Below are 22,591 nucleotides of genomic sequence, written 5' to 3'. Positions count from 1 at the left end.
GTTCTTACATCATTAGATTTAAAGGTAACACTTTACAATAAGGTCCCATTACTTAACATTAGTTAACAACATTAGTTAACATCAACTAACAATGAACAATACTTTTACAGCATATATTAATCCAGTTAATGTTCATTTCAACATAAAGTAATACATTTTTTAAATCTAAAGTTGTATGTTAACATTAGTTAATGCACTATAATCTAACATGAACAAACAATTAACATTTTATTTTTATTAACTTACATTAACAAAGTTTAATAAATGCTGTAAAAAAAAAACATTTCATTGTTAGTTCATGATACCTACTGCATTAACTAATGTTAATGAATGGAACCTTACCAATAAAAATAAAATACAAAAAAACTCATCCAGAAGTTGGCAAATAAAGTTATGTTTTTAGGAATGTTATGCCAACCAAAAACAATTTCAACTTACTTTAGGAAAACTGAACATTTTCATGTTCCCACAATCACAAAATAACTTTTGGAAAACATTTTAAGAACATAAATTTGTTAGCTGGGTTGTGCTGTAACCAAATTAGAAGTTTCTGAGGTTTTGGAAACGCAGTGGTTTCAGAGCGCGCCTCTAATGTTCACAGCACATGTTCACATCTCCGTGTCGGAGAGACAAAACCAGCACTGTGGTGTGAATAAACCAAAGGGAGAATGTGGGGTGGAATGCTCATTATACTGGAAAGGCTGGAGAGAATAATACTGTCTAGGAAACTGTCCGATTTTCGGCCATGCTAATGATGTTAGTGAATCAGACCCTAAAACAACACAGATATAGTATGCAATTAAATGACACTATCTGCAGCGGCAACAGATTCTTTACCCTTGTGTTGTGTTCGTTTGTGCTAACACCTTTTGTGTTTCTGGTCAAAAATGACCGGCCCACTTAGATTGGTAATAAATCTCTCATATTCAGAATCAGAATCAGCTTTATTGCCAAGTATGCTTACACATACAAGGAATTTGTCTTGGTGACAGGAGCTTCCAGTGTACAACAATACAAAAACAATACAAAAATAGCAGCAAGACATAGATAATAATAAAAAAGAAAAAATAGTTATACACATACGTACATACACACACAGACACACACGTAGTGCAATCTAATACAAATCTGTTATCTGTTATGTATAGTGCAAATACAAATCTGTTATGTATAGTGCAAATGTTTTTTAGTTTTTTTTTTTTTTTTTTTTTTTTTTCCCAGAGGAATGAAATGGCAGAAGAGTTTGGATGTGTTGGATAAATATAAAAAAGACTAAACTGTGTATTGCACATAGTTATTGCTCAATGGGGCAATTTAACTGTTCATGAGATGAATAGCCTGAGGGAAAAAACTGTTCCTGTGCCTGATGGTTCTGGTGCTCAGAGCTCTGAAGTGTCGGCCAGAAGGCAACAGTTCAAAAAGGTAATGGACAGGGTGAGTGGGATTTTTCCAGCCTTCTTCCTCACTCTGGAAGTGTATAGTTCTTGAAGGGGGGGGGGCAGGGGGCAACCAATAATCCTCTCAGCAGTCCGAACTATCCTTTGTAGTCTTCTGATGTCTGATTTCATAGCTGAACCAAACCAGACAGTTTTTGAAATGCAGAGGACAGATTCATTGACTGCTGAGTAGAACTGTATCAGCAGCACCTGTGGCAGGTTGAACTTCCTCAACTGGCGAAGGAAGTACAACCTCTGCTAGGCCTTTTTCACAATGGAGTCAATGTGTGTCTCCCACTTCAGGTCCTGTGAGATGGTAGTGCCCAGTAACCTGAATGACTCCACTGCTGCCACAGTGCTGTTTAGAATGGTGAGGGGGGTCAGTGTTGGGGTGTTCACAATCATCTCCACCGTTTTGAGTGTGTTCAGCTCAAGGTTATTTTTACTGCACCAGACAGCCAGCTGTTCAACCTCCCTTCTGTATGCAGACTCATCGTCATCTCGGATGACAGTGGTGTCATCAGCAAACTTCAGGAGCTTGACAGAGGGGTCCTTGGCGATGCAGTCACTGGTGTAGAGGGAGAAGAGTAGTGGGGAGAGCACACATCCCTGGTGCCTGGGGGGCACCAGTGCTGATTGTACAGGTGCTGGAAGTGGGCAGTGGTGGCTCAGTGGTTAAGGCTCTGGGTTACTGATCAGAAGGTTGGGGATTCAAGCCCCAGCACTGCCAAGATGCCACTGTTGGGCCTTGAACAAGGACCTTAACCCTATCTGCTCCTGGGGCACCCAGGAAAAAAATATCATGGCTGACCCTGCACTCTGACCCCAGCTTAGCTGGGATATGTAAAAAAAAAAAATTAAAAAAAAATAAGAATTTCACTGTATATGTATAATGTGTGATAAATAAATGCATTTATTAATTATAAGTCTCACAAGCTGGTGCCTGTCCATCAGAAAGCTGGTAATCCACTGACAGACTGTTGTGTAGCAATCCACTGACAGATAGACATGGGAACAGAGAGTTGGTGTAGTTTAGTCCGGAGAATAGCTGGGATGATGATGTTGAAAGCCGAACTGAAGTCCACAAAAAGGATCCTTGCATATGTCCCTGGTCTGTCCAGATGTTGCAGGATATGATGCAATCCCATGTTGACTGCATGACCTGTTTGCTCAATAAGCAAATATAAGGGGATCTAGAAAGGGTCCAGTGATGTTCTTCAGGTGGGCCAACACCAGTCTCTCAAATGATTTCATGACCACAGATGTCAGGGCGACAGGTCTGTAGTCATTATGTCCTGTGATTTTTGGTTTCTTTGGGACAGGAATAATGATTGAGTGTTTGAAGCAGCATGGGACTTCACACTGCTCCAGTGATCTATTAAAGATCTGTGTGAAGATGGGGGCTAGCTTGTTAGCACTGGATCGAAGACACGCTGGTGAGACGCCATCTGGGCCTGAAGCTTTCCTCGTCTTTTGTTTCCGAAAGAAGCTGCCTGAGTTCTGCTGTAAACCACGGTTTGTCGTTGTTGAACTTTAAATAAGTCCTAGTAGGAATGCACATATCCTCACAGAAACTGATATATGATGTAACAGTATCTGTGAGCTCGTCCAGGTCTGTGGCTGCAGCCTCAAAAACACTCCAATCCGTGCAATCGAAGCAGGCTTGTAGTTCCCCCTCTGCTTCATTGGTCCATCTCTTTACAGTCCTTACTACTGGCTTGGTTGATTTTAATTTCTGCCTGTAGGTTAGAAGAAGATGAACCAGACGGTGATCAGAGAGTCCCAAAGCTGCTCTAGAGACAGAGTGATATGCATCCTTTATTGTTGTGTAGCAACAATTACATGTCTCTGGTGGGGCATGTAATGTGCTGTTTGTATTTGGGCAGTTCACGTGTGAGATTTTCTTTGTTGAAATCCCCAAGAATAATAATAACTGAGTCCAGGTATTGTTGTTCCATGTCTGTGATTTGATCAGCCAGTCTTTGAGCGCATTTCAGCCTTTATTATAAGTTTTGTACTTCTTTTTTTAACATATATATATATTGATTTATTGAATTGAGCTTATACAGAGATTATGCTAGTGGGGGGCACTCCCTGCAGAAAAATAATAATGTAATAAATTAATAATTACTTGCTTGATCTAAACAAAATAGGTGTAATTTTAAGGCTTAGAATCTGAACTCTGAACAATGCATATAGCTGATCCTGCCTATTCTTAAATAATGCTTTTTAATTTGACAAATTAGAACTGTTTTGTTCTCATAATTTGCAAATTTGTTATCACAACAATTATATTCAGAGTTGGTAAAAACATAAAAAGATGAAATAGCTATGTGTTATACAGTGCATCCAGAAAGTATTCACAGTGCTTCGCTTTTTCCACATTTTGTTATGTTACAGTCTTATTCCAAAATGGATTAAATTCATTATTTTCCTCAAAATTCTGCAAACAATACCCCATAATGACAATGTGAAAGAAGTTTGTTTGAAATCTTTGCAAATTAATTAAAAATAAAAAACGAAAAAAATCACATGTACATAAGTATTCACAGCCTTTGACATGACACTCAAAATTGAGCTCAGGTGCATCCTGTTTCCATTGTTCATCATTGAGATGTTTCTACAACTTGATTGGAGTCCACCTGTGATAAATTCAGTTGATTGGACATGATTTGGAAAGGCACACACCTGTCTATATAAGGTCCCACAGTTAACAGTGCATGTCAGAGAACAAACCAAGCCATGAAGTCCAAGGAATTGTCTGTAGACCACCAAGACAGGATTGTATCGAGGCACAGATCTGGGGAAGGGTACAGAAAAATTTCTGCAGCATTGAAGGTCCTAATGAGCACAGTGGCCTCCGTCATCCGTAAATGGAAGAAGTTTGGAACCACAAGGACTCTTCCTAGAGCTGGCCACCCGACCAAACTGAGCAATCGGGGGAGAAGGGCCTTAGTCAGGGAGGTGACCAAGAACCCGATGGTCACTCTGACAGAGTTCCAGCGTTTCTCTGTGGAGAGAGGAGAACCTTCCAAAAGAACAACCATCTCTGCAGCACTCGACCAATCAGGCCTGTATGGTAGAGTGGCCAGACAGAAGCCACTCCTCAGTAAAAGGCACATGACAGCCTGCCTGGAGGACTCTCAGACCATGAGAAACAAAATTCTCTGGTCTGATGAAACAAAGATTGAACACTTTGGCCTGAATTGCAAGCGTCATGTCTGGAAGAAACCAGGCACTGCTCATCACCTGGCCAATACCATCCCTACAGTGAAGCATGATGGTGGCAGCATCATGCTGTGGGGATGTTTTTCAGCGGCAGGAACTGAGAGACTAGTCAAGATCGAGGGAAAGATGAATGCAGCAACATACAGAGACATCCTTGATGAAAACCTGCTCCAGAGCACTCTGGACCTCAGACTGGGGCGAAGGTTCATCTTCCAACAGGACAACCCTAAGCACACAGCCAAGATAACAAAGGAGTGGCTTAGGGACAACTCTGTGAATGTCCTTGAGTGGCCCAGCCAGACCCCAGACTTGAACCCAATTGAACATCTCTGGAGAGATCTGAAAATGGCTGTGCATCGACGCTCCCAATCCAACCTGATGGAGCTTGAGAGGTCCTGCAAAAAAGAATGGGAAAAACTGCCCAAAAATAGGTGTGCCAAGCTTGTAGCATCATACTCAAAAAGACTTAAGGCTGTAATTGGTGCCAAAGGTGCTTCAACAAAGTATTGAGCAAAGGATGTGAATATTTATTTACATGTGATTTTTTTTTTTTTTCGTTTTTTATTTTTAATAAACTTTGCAAAGATTTCAAACAAACTTCTTTCATGTTGTCATTATGGGGTATTGTTTGTAGAATTTTGAGGAAAATAATGAATTTAATCCATTTTGGAATAAGGCTGTAACATAACAAAATGTGGAAAAAGTGAAGCGCTGTGAAAACTTTCCGGATGCACTGTATATCGTTGTAAAGGTCACAATTAGGAAAATGCAATGAGCAAATTTGTTTCACACTGACGCATAAATATAATAAGCAGGAGTGTCTTTATGTCACGTTTTTCCTTATTACTTCCTGAAACATACATATAACATAGACAATAACATATAGTAACTTAGAGCAGACTATCCCGATTCAAACGAGCCCAAAAACAACATAGTATAATAAGTAGATCTTGATATATTCCTCAAAAAGTGTACATGGAAAGATGATGCACAAAAGGGTGCTCAACACATGTTGTATTTGTGTGTGTATAGGTTTAACCTTCATTGTGGGGACCAGCCAGCAGTCCCCACAAGGGAAATCGCTTAGTAAACATACTAAACGGTGTTTTTTGAAAATGTAAAAATGCAAAAAGGTTTCTGTGTGGGTTAGGTTTAGGGGTAGGGTTAGGGGATAGAAATTATCGTTAGATCCGTTTAAAATCCATAGAAGTCTATGGAAAGTCCCCACGATGATGTGTGTGTGTGTGTGTGTGTGTGTGCCAGGTATTCCCTACGTTCCCTATTTTTGACATTGTGGGGACAATCAGTCGGTCCCCATGAGGAAAACAGCTTATAAAACATACTAAACTATGTTTTTTTGAAAATGTAAAAATGCAGAAAGTTTTCTGTGAGGGTTAGGTTTAGGGGTAGGGTTAGGGTTAGGGGATAGAATATAAAGATTGTACAATATAAAAACCATTATGTCTATGGAGAGTCCTCATAAAACATGAAAACCCAACATGTGTGTGTTTGTGTGTGTGTGTGTGTGTGTGCGTGCGTGCGTGAGAGAATGAGTGCGCACACATGTTCAAGGACTTTGTGTGTGCAAGCACACATCCACATATGTGCTCATCTAAAGGATTGGAATGCTCCTGGTCACTTAATATTTCTGTATTTTGTAGTCTAATCCATTCATTCAGACCGGGAACACCACAGGTGAAACAAAGTGTAATAAAACCAGTAAAACTATGAAAATAATCTAAAAACATTTGTGTGTTCAGATGCCCTGTGTGAACAAAGTCATGGAATTTTATTTCAACTGGATAAAATACACTACAGTTTTCAGAAGAAAAAATAATTTAATCGGTCAGTTTTGACCGGAACGCAATATAAGGGTTAATGAATTTCCCCCTCAGAAGTTTTACGAAATCCACCCATGAACACAAACTACAGGCTGGATTACACTACACAACTTTAAAAATCTGATTAGATTCTACAAATACTAGCTATCACAAACTTACCGACACAGTAATTGGCTACAGGTAGAAACTGAGCATCACAAACCAAACGACTAATGATCGCGCACTACCCAACTGTCAAGTCCATTCAATTGGATGACAAAATCCCTCCCATTCTAAGAGACGATGACATATGTAAACAAACATGGATATAGGAGCTGGCTGCCATTGTTGTTGCTGCTCTGTTCCGAGTCGTGAAAGAAATGGGCCAAACGCATTTGGGTGCAGTCTTAGGTGAAAAGACAGAGACTGTGACATGAGTTAGAGTTGAGTGGCCTTAAAAGTTAAGCTCCAATTTGAGCACTTGTTCGCAATATCCATTTCTTGAGCTTTGTCACCCCGTGCGCTCCATTTCCTTTGGGTGCTCACCATATGATTTCAGATCAGCATCATATGAACATCCATTGCAGGATTTTCTCAATAGCCAACTCTAAAATATCACACGTTTGATATCTTCTGACTAAAGGGAATCGTAGTCTGAGGGTAAGAAATCAGAGTCTGTACTCATCATATCCAACATGATTTTATGAAAAATCTGTCAACTCTGACTGGCCCAAAAATCTGCAGACTGAAGTTGACGAGCATGAACTCAGCCCAGCTACAAATCTGGGCTGAAATCATGTAGTGTAATCCAGCCTTAACTAAGCTAAATCACACAGTAAGCAAACTGAGGTTTTGTGCTTTTTTTAGGTACGGCCGCAGAATGATCATACTGATCGGTTTAGCAGTGCAGGCCATTTTTGGAGTGGGTGCAGCTTTCGCCCCTAATTTCTACATTTATGTCCTGCTCCGCTTCGTGGTGGGCATGACAGTGTCGGCAGTGATCATGAATGCATTTGTGTTGGGTAAGTAAGACATCCATTAAAGACTTCAACATCTTACCCTGTTCTGTTTTCTCAAGCTCTTCAGAACCAGAAAAAACTAATTATCAAAGACATATTGTAGCGAGAGACAACAAGAGAGAACTGTTTGGTTTACTGTGAGTGTACTTCACTGTTTACTGTGTGTGTTCTGTCTGGTTCTGCAGGTACTGAGTGGACGGGCCCCAAAAAACGCATGCTGGCAGGTGTCATCACAGACTACTTCTTTGGTTTTGGCTACATCCTACTGGCAGGGGTGGCCTACCTTATCCGAGATTGGCGTAATCTGCAGTTGGCCATTTCCGCTCCTGGCTTCCTCTTCCTGTTCTACATCTGGTGAGATTGCACGCTCATTTATAGGAAGCACACAAACAGGTCATAAGGAGACATATTCACTGCTTTAATGCTCCCTCGCTGAAGGGAGGGGGAAAGAAGGAAGGACGGAGAGAGGGAAAAGAGGGCTGCGTCCAAAAGCTTAAAAAGGCTGTATGTGGATGTGGGACGGCATCAAGGCACATCAGAATCCATTGTTTGCATAAATATCTTAGGAGATGTCTTCATCTAGTCATTTTTTTAAGATAACATAGATGTGTCCTTGCACCCTCACAATCCTGTGAACAGTTGGATGAAAGAATAAAATGACATCTGAAGGAGCCTTGAACGCAGCAAATGTTTATAACAGAACATGAAACATACTGTCGATTTAACACGTTAATTTAGTCCAATTAATTATATGAAAAATAATGCATTCAAAAAAATTATCAATTTAATCATGCCCCCGATCCATACGAAAAAATAATTTCAACCATCAGACCAATTCAAGCTTGATATACCACCTTGATGTTGCAGTAGGAGGCAGTCAGCACTCCAGCTATACAGGCAACACGCCTTGTTAAACCAACGAGAGAAAAAGGCAGCACAGCCTTCCACCGACGGGCTTTTGCGCTCAAAGTCAGCTGGACCTAGCACAACAGAATGCAGGGATCTCGGTATGCTTTTTAAAGCATTTACAGTGGATATTAAACATCTACACACCCCTGTTAAAAAAGCAGGTTTTTGTGATGTAAAGAATTAAACAAATATAAATCATATCAGAATTTTTGCACCTTTAATGTAAAAATTACAACCTATGCAATGCCACTGAAAACCAAAGTGACACATTTCAGAGAAAATAATAAATAAAAATAAAAACTTAGAATAACCTAACTTCATAAGTGTGCACATCCCTGAACTAATACTTAGTTGAAGCACCCTTTGATTTTATTACAGCACTCAGTCTGTTTGGATCAGTTAGCTTGGCACATCTTGACTCTTCTTTGCAAAAGAGTTCCAGATCTGTCAAATTGTGTATTTTGTTGGTTCATGTTTTTCATGTCTATTATTCCTGTTTCATGTCATGTGGTTCCCTTGTCATGTGATTTCATGTTTCCCTCCATGTTCATGTGTCTTGATTTCATTGGTTGATTGTCTTTTTATGTTGTTTAGAGTTCTTTGTGTTTATTGGTTATCTTTGTCATGTGTTCTCCCATGTCATGTATTTAACCCTCATGTTTTCCATGGTCCATGGTCAGGTATTGTTGGTGAATGTAACTTTGTTGGATTATTCAAGTTTATGTCTAGTCTAGTAATGCCAAGCCAAGTTTATGTTATGTCAAGTTCATGTTTATGTTTATTTATGATTGTAGTTAGGGTTTTGGATACACTGTTGGAATACATTTGCACTTGGGTTCTTTATTTCTTCGTCTTCGTCTGCATTGTCATTGCCAGCGCCAGCAAAAGTTACACAAGGGCATCTCCTGTGTACGGCCCTCTTCAGGTCCCCCCACAGATTTTCTATAGGATTCAGGTCTGGGCTCTGGCTGGGCCATTCCAAAACATTAATCTTTTTTTGCTGAAGGCATTCTTTTGTTAATTTGGATATGTGCTTTGGATCATTGTCATGCTGAAATGTGAAAGATCTCTTCATTTTCAGCATTCTAGCAGATGCCAGAAGGTTCTGTGCCAAAATTGACTCATAATTCCCTCCACCTTCATTAAAGCCTCAGTTACAGCTGAAATAAAACAGCCCCAAAGCATGATGCTGCCATCACCCTGCTTCGCCATGGGTATGGTATTCTTTTGCTGATGTGCTGTGTTGTTTTTGCGCCAAACATACCTTTTACAATTTTGGGCAAAAAGTTCAATCTTGGTCTCATCAGACCATAACACATTTTTCTACATGGTTTTGGGAGACTGGATATAGGTTTCTGCCAGGCTTGGATGTTTTTTGTTTTTTCGTCAGAAAAGGCTTGATCTTGCCACCCTGCCCCATAGCCCAGACAGATGAAGAGTATGGGAGACAGTTGTCACATGTAGGGAGCAACTAGAACTTGCCAGAAAGAGCTGCAGCTCCTTTAATGTTGCTCTAGGCCTCTTGACAGCCACCCTGACCAGTTTTCTCTTTGTCTTCTCATCAATTTTGGAGGGATGTCCTGTTCTTGATAATGTCACTGTTGTGCCATACTTTCTCCACTTGTTAATGACTGTCTTCTCTGTGTTCCATGGTATATCTAATGCCTTGGAAAAAAAAACTGTAGCCCTCACCTGAGGGATACCTTTCAACAATGAGATCCCATTGATGCTTTGTAAGCTCTTTGTGACCCATGGCCCTTGTAGTAGCATGCAACCAAGAAGATGTCAGAAAAATCCTACAAGAACAGCTGAGATTTATTTGGAGTTAATCGAGTCTCTTCAGGTGAAGACAGGTGTGTACTATTTCACATGAGCTTGATGATTGGTTGATTCTGAACACAGCCACATACCCAATTATAAAAGGGTGTGCACACTTATGCAGTTAAGTTATTCTAAGTTTTTTATTTATATTTTTTTCTCTGAAATGTGTCACTTTGGTTTTCAGTGCCATTGCATAGGTTGTAATTTTTACATTAAAGGTGCAAAAAGTCTGATATGGTTTATCTTTGTTTAATTGTTTACATCACAAAAACCTGCTGTTTTAACAGGGGTGTGTAGACTTTTTATATCCACTGTAAAACTACATTTAACTTGACACTGCATCCTAAAAACACAGCGCTTTTGACTAAAGACTCTGAAAACTGGTACTTCGTGTTTCACTAAAGTAAGATGCTCAAAGCGTCCATCTGATGCATGAGTACATAGACCAGCAACTGGATGGGGGATGAGCATCCCATTAGGACGGACTTAAAAGAATAGTTCACCAAAAAAGTCTGACTTCAAGGGGTATTCCATTGCACTTTTTCCTTGTTGGAAATTCTGACTTTCCGAGTTAAATAGAATTCAGCTTTAGGGTACGTTTACACGACAACGATGTACTAAAAACTGAAATGTTTTTCCTTTGGGTTTTTGAAAAGTTTCACATACAGACGACAACGTTGTCAAAACGATCCCCGTTCACACGGATCACGGCACCGTTTTCAAAAGTTTGCGTTTTCAGGCCCCAAAACGCCGTTGTCATGTAAATGAACAGCCAAAACGCTTAAGTTTTCCGTTTTTTAGTTGAAAACGTTGTCGTGTAAACAGCCCCTTAGAAGGCTATCAGAAACCAGTTTGCTTACAAGGTACTTTTATACATAAAATTCTACCTGTGAAGTCATTGACTTACTGGAAAGTGAGGCATCAAGGAAGTTGCCTTAGCTTTCAGATGCAGATAAAATGTTTAATAGGCAAAGAACTAGGCAGAGTGTGATTGGCAAGTTTCAAACTTTAAAGCTGCACTATGTAAGATTTGTTGGTTAAAAATGAACAATTTGCCATTATTGTTTGAGTACATAAACTATCAGTGTTCAAAACAATGTTCTTACCTTACCCCGATTCAATACGGTAAGCCTATAAAAATGATTTGTATTTTGAGCTGTCGGGTTCGATGTGGTGCGAAACCACTGGCTTATGTCGTTCATCCTTGCATCATTACATCATGTCCGCACACACAGGAAAGAAGTACCGGCTGTCTCATATTCCGGCTGGAGAAACTAACTATGCTGTTCAGCTCGGTTCAGTAACAGGACACAGTTCAGGACAGCATCACTGCAGTCTGGATGGATCTTTACCTGTTTTCCGTTTGGCGAAGTTGTTTACCTGCTATAATGCTTGGATATGTTGTCTGGTAGGGTTGTCGAAGCTCATATTGCTTGTCATGCTTGTATGAATCAAACATTACTCGTGTGTTAACCAATCGTGATGTATCTACGTTGTCGGGGGAAGTTGCTGTGACTAAAATTGACTTCTTGTAATTGTTATATATATTGCATATTTAAGCATGTTATTTTTGCGATTAATAAAGTACATTTTATCCCCATCATTATTGAATCCTTATTTTATGTTTTTAGTTTACTGTGTTATTGTGTGCATTGCATAAACATGCTATTGTAATAACTGAGGCTGGACAATATAGTATGAAAATAATAAAGTCTTCTATTGAAATCGTATCAGCCATATCACAAGTTTAACCTCTTAAATTGAAAACTGTAGTAAAATTCAAACATTAATAGTAGATAAAACACTTGAATAATCATATTAAGATATACTGGTGGTGGCTGAGGAGAGTCCCATGTTCTCTATTTAAAAGTGCTTTGAGTGTAGTGTCAGAAAAGCGATTTAAGTGTAAAATTAATTCAAATATGTAAATAAGAGTGTTGTTTATCTTCATCAAAGCAAGTAATATTTAAGTTTTAAATGTTTATTCGTATAACATAATATCGACATGAAAACAGCACATTATGACTCCGGCCCCAGTCATGATCACACACAGGTGATGTCCAGGTAAGCTCAAATTAGGAGACTCATCCGCCAGAAGAGCAGTGCCGAAGAACAACTGAAGTAATGTATTCTTCCGCGAATTACTTGTAATTTTAAGTTTCAACCACAAATGTCGCTTGAGAGCACAAAATTATGTAGCGCAGCTTTAATATCAATGCCCATCGTTCATGTTTTTGTTTGCTTTTCCAGGAAATGTATGTGTGCATGTACGTGCTTGCATGTGTATCCTGGTATTCATGTATGTTTATGTTTGTGTGTTCACAGGGTGCTTCCAAAGTCGGCCCGTTGGTTGATGGCCAATCAGAAGCATGAAGAGGCATTGGATCTGATTCGTAAGGCAGCACTTATAAACGGCAAACCACTGGACTATGACGACATTGAGCTTTGCCAGGTCTTGTATACTTGTAGTCTCAAGTAGCCAAACTTTGGACTTCTGGTCCACTTTGTAGCCTATTCTGGTCAAGAGCCACCCACTTAGACAGGAAGAGACATATAAAGCGTCCATCCACAGTGTGTTTAGATTTATGTGCTTAGGGGTGTGTTTATTTAAAGTTATCACAAAACTCTAATTTGGCATATCAAAGCGACACTTGTATTGCTCAAGATAATAATGACAGTGACATATCTGTCCCTCTTTAGAGACTGACAGCCTCAGTCATCAATTTTAGATTAGATTAGATTAGATTCAACTTTATTGTCATTGTGCAGAGTACAGGTACAGAGCCAATGAAATGCAGTTAGCATCTAACCAGAAGTGCAAATAGCAATAAGTATATATAAAAAATATATATATAAATATATACAATAAAGATTTTTATGGAGTGCAATGTTATGAGGTAGAGAAGCAGAGACCAGCTCAATGCAAATGTCTATGAATGCAGTACAAGGTGCAAATGAAGAAGTATAAACTCTGAAGGTGCATTGCACAGAATGAAGTATAAATATGTAAATATATATATATATATGGCCGGTGACCATAACAGTGCATGTGGTATCAAGAGGTAGAAATTATGTGCAAAGAAATGTGCAAGGGAATGTGCAAAAAAAAAAATATGTAGTCTGAGTGGGATGTAGTGTTCAGCGCCTGAGTTTAGAGTTCAGTAGGCTGACAGCTGAGGGAAAGAAACTGTTCCTGAGTCTGCTGGTGTGACAGCGCAGACTCCTATAGGGTCTCCCAGATGGGAGATGAGTAAACAGACCATGGTTGGGGTGAGAGGTGTCTTTGATAATGCTTCTCACCCTCCTTAGGCAGCGTTTGTGGTGAATGTCTTTGATGGAGGGTAGCTGAACACCAGTGATGTATTGGGCAGTTTTCACCACTCACTGGAGGGCCTTATTGTCTGAGACAGTGCAGTTGCCAGTTGTTAGTATACTTTCAATAGTGCAGCGGTAAAAGTTCAGCAGGATGTGGGGGGACAGCTGAGCTTTCCTTAGCTTCCTAAGGAAGTAAATACACTTTCATTGTATTTTTTTTAAAATACAATGAAAGTAAATGGTCAAAGAAGGTAACATTCTGCCTAATATGTCTTTTTGTGTTCCATGGAAGATTAAATCAAATCCCTTTACTGTCACTCAAGCATATACACAAGTGCAACAGTGGGTGAAAGTCTTCGAGTACGGTTCCAAGAACACAGCAGTATGACAATTACAATAAACATCTGATTTACACATAACACAGTTTACACCTTTGTTACACAACACAATATACACCTAATAATATACAGTATACACAAAATAAGTGTATAAAGCTGTCGGTTGATAGTCAGTTGCCAGTGTGTTTTTAAGAGAAGTATAAAATGTGAGTCTAGTCTGAGGCTAATAAAGTGCGGTGCTGATAATATGTATGATATGTATCGTGATCGATCAAGAGTTCAAAAGTCTGATTGCTAAGGGGAAGAAGCTGTCATGAAGTCGGCTGGTGTGGGTCCTGATGCTGCGATACTGCCTGCCTGATTTTAGCAGTGAGAGCAGCACATGGCTTTGGTGGCTGGAGTCTCTGATGATCCTCCGAGCTTTTTTCACACACCGCCTGGTATAGATGTCCTGGAGGGAGGGAAGCTCACCTCCGATGATGTGTCTGGCAGTTCACACCACCCTTTGCATGGCTTTGCATTTGAGGGTGATTCCTCAGTGATGTGGACACCGAGGAACTTGAAGCTGCTGACTCTCTCCACCGGTGCTCCATTGATGGTGATGGGGCTGTGTTCTCTGTCTTTTCTCTTGAAGTCCACCACAAGCTCCTTGGTCTTGCTGATGTTGAGGGAGAAGTTGTGCTCCTGACACCAGCATGTCAGAGTGTGCACCTCCTCTCTGTAGGCTGTTTCATCATTGTCAATGATCAGACCTATCACCGTCGTATCATCAGCAAACTTAATGATGGCATTGGAGCTATGTGTTGCCACACAGTCATGTGTGTACAGGGAATACAGGAGTGGGCTGAGAACAGGAAGTCCAGGATCCAGCTGCACAGCGAGCTGTTTAAGCCCAGAGCACGGAGTTTCTCATCAAGCTTGGAGGGCACTATGGTGTTGAATGCTGAGCTGTAGTCTACAAACAGCATTCTCACATATGTGTTCCTTTTTTAATGTGGGAGAGAGCAGTGTGTAGTATAGATGCAATGGCATCATCAGTGGAGCGGTTGTTGCAGTATGCAAACTGCAGTGAGTCCAGTGAGGCAGGCAGCACAGAGCAGATGTAATCTCTGATTAGTCTTTTAAAGCATTTGCTGACGATGGGGGTCAGAGCAACAGGACGCCAGTCATTTAAGCAAGTGATTTTGGATTGCTTTGGTACAGGCACAATGGTGGACGTATTAAAGCATGTGGGGAAGTCATAGGTGGTAGCTTTGTCTTGCTAGAATTTGCAAGATTTTTCATTAGCTGGACCTGGTTGAGCTGGTAGTCAATCTTGGACCAGCAACAAACTGGCTACCATGTTCCAAAAACCAGCTTGACCACCTTAAACTGGTATAACCAGGTTTTTTTCCAGCAGGACCCATGACCAAGATTATCTACAAGCCCAGCTTGGTCCCCACCAACTAGTAGTCCAGCTGGCTAATCACCTTAACCATTTTGGACCAGCTAATAGCCAGTCTGGACCAGCTAGAAATCAGCTACCATGTTGTAAGACACAGTTACCACATTACGCTAGTTTTAGCTGGATTATCCCACAGGGCTTTGCGGATATTTGCATTTTATCTGTAATGTAACCATGTAACAGTACATCTCTCTTTAGAAAGGAATATTCAAAATACTCTCAGTCCTCCAACTTCTACAGTGGAGTCACATTCAAGAGTCTCTTGACTTAAAAATGGTCTCTCTTAATTTACAGAGCACTAAAAACTCAGAGAATTTACAAGATCTGCGGAAATACACAGTCATCGATCTGGTTCGGACACCCACAATGAGGAAACAGTCCCTCATTCTGTTCTACCTCTGGTAAAAAAAATGCATTCTTAACTGCAAACAACACAACTTGAATTCAGAATGAATGATTCAACAGTTCGACTCCAGGAAACACCACTCACATGTTCAAAGCTCAGGTCAAGAGTTTTCAGAGCAAACAAAAAGAATAAAGAAACTGACTAAGTTAGGCTAATTAAGGCTGGTAATGAAAGAAGTGATGCAAGAGGAAAAGATAAAAAGAGATATCAAGAATGTCTAAATTTGACTGCACCTGCAAATTACTTGAACTTTATAAAGCAACATCACTGAAACTCTTATTTCAGTCTGAAAAATGCTACTCTCATTTAAAAGTTTCAGTTGCACAATTCAAGGGCCGTTATTAGAAAGAAAGAAAAACACTCATGTCAAAACACTACAGTTATTCCTCATTTTTGTTCATGAAAGTTACACTTCAAATCTAAAGCAGCATAAATCTAACATTTGAGGTTTATGTTTAAACAAAACAAATAAATATAATTCAATATATATATTCTCTAAAAACAAGTCTAAATATCTTTTTGCTTCTAAATTAATTGTAGCCGTATTAATGATATTTGCAACATTTTTACTGGAAAACAAGTAGTGTATAGAAGGAAGTGCATGGGTCTTTTTAAATTAATTTAAATTTTTATTTGGTTTTGCATTAATACAATTTAGTCACATATTCTTGCATTTCATGCCTGTGATTCTAATTTCCCTACATTATGCACATTTCCCTTTTTATTCTTATAAAAATAATAATAACAGAACTACTTCTGCTGTAGCTCTGTAATTCTGGTTTACAAGATGGTGGTATTGATTTTGCTGACTGTGTTTGTTACAGGTTTGTGAATGTCCTGGTGTACTATGGGCTGTCACTCAATATCTCAGACTTTGGTATTAATATCTACATGACGCAGATGATCTTTGGCTTGGTGGAGATGCCAGCACGTACCATTACTCTCTTCACCCTAAACCGCTCTCGGAAGATATCCCAGTTAGTTTTCTTAGCAGTAGGAGGCCTGGCCTGTCTTCTCACCATATTCATACCAGATGGTAGGTGAAAAACACAACCTCTACTCAACTAAAGCTCTACAAGCACTAAGGGCATTTTCACACTTGGATCCTCTTTAAAACGAACCAAACTCAGACCCCTTTGAGTGGACCAAAAAGTGAACCAATTGAAAAAGGACACAGTTCTCTTTGCATTCACACTATTTGTGACCTTGAAAGTAGGCTTAGATCTCCTTTTGGTCCACTTGACCCCTTACGGGGTCTCAGTCCATTTTGCATTCATACAGTGTTGTTTTTGTGGAACTCGGATTACTTTTTAAAAGACATAATTGATGATAATTATTATTAGTATGGCTATATTAAATGTTAAGAGTACAATTAGCTCTAGATATTAACTTATTATAAACATGTTTGGGGTTTTTTATCCCCTTTTTCTCCCCAATTTGGAATACCCAATTCCCACTACTTAGTAGGTCCTCGTGGTGGCGCGGTTACTCACCTCAATCCGAGTGGTGGAGGACAAGTCTCAGTTGCCTCCGCTTCTGAGACAGTCAATCCGCACATCTTATCATGTGGCTCGCTGTACATGACACCACGGAGACTCACAGCATGTGGAGGATCATCCTACTCTCCATGATCCACGCACAACTTACCACGCGCCGCATTGAGAGCGAGAACCACTAATCGTGACCACGAGGAGGTTACCCCATGTGGCTCTACCCTCCCTAGCAACCAGGCCAATTTGGTTGCTTAGGAGACCTGGCTGGAGTCACTCAGCACGCCCTGGATTTGAACTCGCAACTCCAGGGGTGGTAGTCAGTGTCAGTACTCGCTGAGCTACCCAGGCCCCATTATAAACGTGTTTAATACCCATAAAATGAATAATCAGCATGAGCACAGGTGTCTTTGTTCTTTGTTCAATAAAATATATTTTATTGATCTTCTGCATCAAAAAAGAACTGTATTTCATAGTGTAAATATATAACATCTTGTTTTTTATACATTAAGAGGGAAAAGCAATGCATTAAACTGAATGTATTGTATTTTTATATAAATAATACTTTATTTTGAGGCAAAATTCAACAAATTTAAACATGGATTATGGTAGATAGACGTATTACCAACAACAAATACGACTGCTCATGGTTTTATCTATTGACAGCCTCAGGCAACAGCCATTAACTGAAAACAATAGTAATATATTCATATTGTTATCTCTTAACTGTTACACGCCATTCCAGTGCAGTCCGGTTAAACCCTTGAGTCTTCATTTGCACAGAACACTGAAAAAAGATTGTTGAGTTTGTTTTGTGAGGAGTTTAAATAGTTTTCATCAGCAATTGTCATCTCCATGGAAACAGAATGAGGGGCTTGTCGCGTCTCTTCTCTGTGCGTCATCATTACTGGTGTACGGTACCCTATCAGGGTCAAACATGTTTGGCATTATGCGAAAGGGAAAATCAAGTGAACCCAGAGCTAACCACACTCAGACCACCTCCCAAGATGACCTTTAAATGGGTCGGAGATCATTTGGATTGTTCACACATGGACCTAAAATCCCACAAACTGTGCTCAGACCCCTGACCAAGTGTGAAAACACCCTGAGTCAAGAGGTCCACCTAAAGGGGAGTTATCGAATTATCAAAAAATGTGTATTGCTAGACCCTGTCAAGTTGCTTTAAGGCAAGTAAGGTCACTTAGTGGCCATATTCATAATGCTACTAGGCAGCTAGAGTCATACAAGTACAGCTCTATAAAAAAAAAGACTGAAACCTCCAAAACTGTTGATCAAGACTGTTAAAATGGCATACTGACAACAATGGTATCATAAACTGTGTTTCTTATGTTAAAAATGGCAAGATGTACAGTGGGAAAAAAAAAGAAGAAGATTTTTCTGGCTGGTCCACCTTATGTGAAGTCACCTGACAGGCTGAATAGTAGTATACCCAGATAGCAAAAATGCATCTTTGAGATGTCTGTTCTAGATCTTTTAATCTAGAAAGCATCACAACATAATTAACATCTGCTAAACATCTAAAAAGATTCAGAACAAACATTCTAAATCATAAACATCTCAAAGACTTCTGCTGAATGTCTGTGTAACACTTCTCAGTGGAAGGAGGCAAGAAGCAAGGTTTCCTGGTTCATGTAGGCATTTAATTGTGCACCCTGTTGCTTACAGTTCCACACACACTCAACAGTTTCACAAGCAAATAGTTACTTAAAGAGTCCCACTTCATTACATCATCAACATAACAATACATAACACCGTGGCCTTCCTTTCGCCAATCTCTCTCCCCGACTGCTGGCGGTGTGGCTCTTTTAAGCCGCTCTCCCCATGCTCACTGAAATTAGAGACAGGTGTTAGACATAATTTAGCTCAGGTGTAAGCGCCCTTACCGCTTTCTCTCTCTCCGGAGAGATGCTTGACCACGCCCCCGCTGCCACAGTCTTATTGACATCCGTGACATACTTATTGACATACGTCTTATAAACATATTTCAGATGAGCACACAACGTTAAAAATACGTCTTCAAATGTAAACACACATCATATAGACATCTGGGTGATGTACGTGTGCTATCAGGGTAGGAAAACACAAAAGTATTTTAGTTAGTTTTTCTCTCCGTATTGTCGGAAGAGTGCATGTTCGAGAAGAATGCATGTAATGCATCACATAACAGTACCAAATGTTATGGAAATCATTTGGTTCTGGTATTTAATGAACCGGTTTTCGGTTCCCAACCCAATTACTTAATTATGTAGCTAGATAGCGATAGCAATTAACACATTTTGCGTCAAATTCCTGTGACCTTGACTACAGGTCTAGGGTCCACCCATGAGGACAAAACAGGAACGTGTTACATTACTTTGAAACAAATATTGAAAAGCGAGAACCTGATAATGTTTGACAGGTTTAATGCACCCGCCAAAGTGGCGTGTGGCACTGTGAAATTCACCAGCCAATTGGAAAATGTACCCGCATTTGGTTTGTTAATTTTGGTCCCTGTATAAGAGTGACCTATCTCATCCTATAATGTCTCTGGCTCTTTTCGAAACTGGCATCCTTACCCCTCACGGCCCTCCTCGCAGTTTACACTTTGCTGCTTGGACTGTTTGGTCATAGTCCACTGTGGAATCCTTACGGGGTCGGCAAAAGAGTGCATCGAAGACACATAGCAGTCACATGATTACATAGAGATCAACCTCTTAAAGCAAAAATGACAATTGAACTTTCTTTTCCAGTGGTTTCTTGCTTTTGAAAAATTTAAATAAACTTGTGGTTTTGCTGTCTAATGTAACAGAGAGGATATATGTACCATTGGTTTTACTAATAATTTAATAATTCTCTCCAATAAACACAACACAGGCTTTGTCATAGCTCCTCAGATTTCATGCCACTGCTTATTACTGTGGATTGTTCAGAGGTCTGGATTATTCTGAACCACATCTAAAAACCTTGATTTACACAAACTGTTTGTTTATATAACTTACCCATTTGGAGAAATATGATGCTGTAATTGACATAAGGTTTAACAGAACTAAGAGTTGTGTGCCACCTTTCTTCAGGCATTCAGGGGTTGGGGAACAAAGCCAGGGCTTTAACCGTGACTTTCTCTCATAAAAAACCTCTGCTCTGTTGGCCGGCCTCCCAGCTAGCACGATTAAGCCACTGCAGATGGTCCAGAATGCAGCAGAGCTGGTCGTTGTCTGGTCTTCAATCAGCCAAAGAGGGCTCATGTCACCCCACACTTGATTTCACTCCACTGGTTACCTGTAACTGCCCGAAACAAATTAAAGGCTTTTACTCTGACCTTCAGGACAGTTTGTGGAACCTCTTACTTACTTCACTCCTCCAGGTCTATGTCCCAACTCGCTCTCTGCGGTCAATAAACGAGCAGCGCCTGGTGGTCTCATCGCATATAGGCACAAAGTCCATTTCATGATCATTCAGTTTCTCTGTTCCTCTGTGGTGGAATGAGCTTCCAACCGCTACATTATCTGCTGATACCATCTCAACATTCAAGAACCAGCTGAAAACACATCAGTTTAGAGAGCACTTAACCAATCCACACTAAATGCACTTACATGATATTTAAAAAAATGTAAAAAATAATAATAATAAATCTTGTCTGTCTCTTTCTTCTATGGTAGCGTCTATACTACTCCAGCCTCTTGTGCCACCTTTCTTCAGGCATTCAGGGGTTGGGAAACAAAGCCAGGGCTTTAACCGTGACTTTCTCTCATAAAAAACCTCTGCTCTGTTGGCCGGCCTCCCAGCTAGCACGATTAAGCCACTGCAGATGGTCCAGAATGCAGCAGAGCTGGTCGTTGTCTGGTCTTCAATCAGCCAAAGAGGGCTCACGTCACCCCACACTTGATTTCACTCCACTGGTTACCTGTAACTGCCCGCAACAAATTAAAGGCTTTTACTCTGGCCTTCAGGACAGTTTGTGGAACCTCTTACTTACTTCACTCCTCCAGGTCTATGTCCCAACTTGCTCTCTGCGGTCAATAAATGAGCGGCGCCTGGTGGTCTCATCGCATATAGGCACAAAGTCCATTTCATGATCATTCAGTTCAACCGCTACACTATCTGCTGATACCATCTCAACATTCAAGAACCAGCTGAAAACACATCAGTTTAGAGAGCACTTAATCAATCCACACTAAATGCACTTACATGATATTTAAAAAAATGTAAAAAATAATAATAATAAATCTTGTCTGTCTCTTTCTTTTATGGTAACGTCTATACTACTCCAGCCACTTTGAGAACTTGGCAGTCTGATACTGCAGATATTGTTGACTTTTGTGTGACAAATTTCTTGCTATGTTCCTAATTTGTAAGATGCTTTGTATAAAAGTGTCTGCTAAATGACTAAATGTAAATGTAAACCTCTGCCATACATAATTTCTGTCCCCATAGATCTGTCCAGTGTTCGCACTGTACTTGCCATGGTGGGTAAGTTTGGGATCACCGCATCATTGTCCATTGTGTACATCTACTCAGCAGAGATCTTCCCAACTGTCATCAGGTGAGCAAGAGCAAGAAAACTGCTCAGTTTAAGAAGGTTTCATAAGGGTTTTTGATAAATGCCCAAGAGGACATGTGAATGAGTTCCAAAAATTTGGGCTGTCACTAAACTCACAAAGCAAGTCATAAGTCAAATCGTACAGTTTCATGGGTCTATAATCTGAATTTTGCTGACACAAGCATGCTTTGTTCCAAAACCTAGTGAGCTGCCTTGCCTACTAATGCCTTCATGGAACCACTTAAATTAAATTATCTGGAACACTTTACATAGTCAGTAAATTAATTAACGGTCACTCACGCACACAAGCTAACAACAAAGGCTTGGTCACATTTACCCTTGCACGGCAAAAGTTCACCGGCGGAATACAGTAATCTCAATGGGAATCTGCTCCATCAGGAATTTCGCCTAATGAATATCCGGTGACAGAAATTTTCCTACCTGAATTTTGCATGGAGTTCAAGTTTGGTGAACTTTGACGTAAATTCACAGCATTGACCACTGAGTTTTAGCAGTGAGTTTCTTTATAACTTGACTCTCCCAGAGTATAAACTGCAGCATAAAAAGAGGCTGCTTGATAAGTCGTTTTTGCGAGTTTCACATGCACTTAACATTCGTCCACCTTCTTCACCTGTGGAATTTCGCCATGCAGGGTTAAATGTGACAAGCCTTCACCGTTGATTCCAATAGAATTTTCTGTTAGCATATTGCTAAGCTATTGATTCAATACTCTGACAATTTCTTACTCTTTTGTAAACTACATAAACACAAGCACTACGTGAAAAAAACTAAAAACATTTTAATTAAATGGAACTATTTTTATGT

The 22,591-nt window shown here is 40.0% G+C and overlaps 1 protein-coding gene across 1 annotated transcript in view; it reads left to right on the top strand.

Moving 5' to 3' along the window:
* The window catches only part of LOC127410315 (solute carrier family 22 member 6-A-like), a 31,652-nt gene that overhangs the window by 3,129 nt on the left and 5,932 nt on the right, over positions 1-22,591 (top strand). The window contains exons 3-8 of the mRNA XM_051645514.1: positions 7,352-7,506; positions 7,689-7,857; positions 12,559-12,685; positions 15,625-15,731; positions 16,561-16,772; positions 21,661-21,769. Of these exons, the coding sequence (XP_051501474.1) occupies positions 7,352-7,506; positions 7,689-7,857; positions 12,559-12,685; positions 15,625-15,731; positions 16,561-16,772; positions 21,661-21,769 (879 nt within the window). The remainder of the gene's footprint in view (positions 1-7,351; positions 7,507-7,688; positions 7,858-12,558; positions 12,686-15,624; positions 15,732-16,560; positions 16,773-21,660; positions 21,770-22,591) is intronic.

This window comes from Myxocyprinus asiaticus, chromosome 19 (genome assembly GCF_019703515.2).
Source record: "Myxocyprinus asiaticus isolate MX2 ecotype Aquarium Trade chromosome 19, UBuf_Myxa_2, whole genome shotgun sequence".
NCBI classification, from domain to species: Eukaryota; Metazoa; Chordata; class Actinopteri; order Cypriniformes; family Catostomidae; genus Myxocyprinus; species Myxocyprinus asiaticus.
Note: the sequence above shows the minus strand (reverse complement) of the source record. Positions and strands in the feature narration are given on the sequence as shown.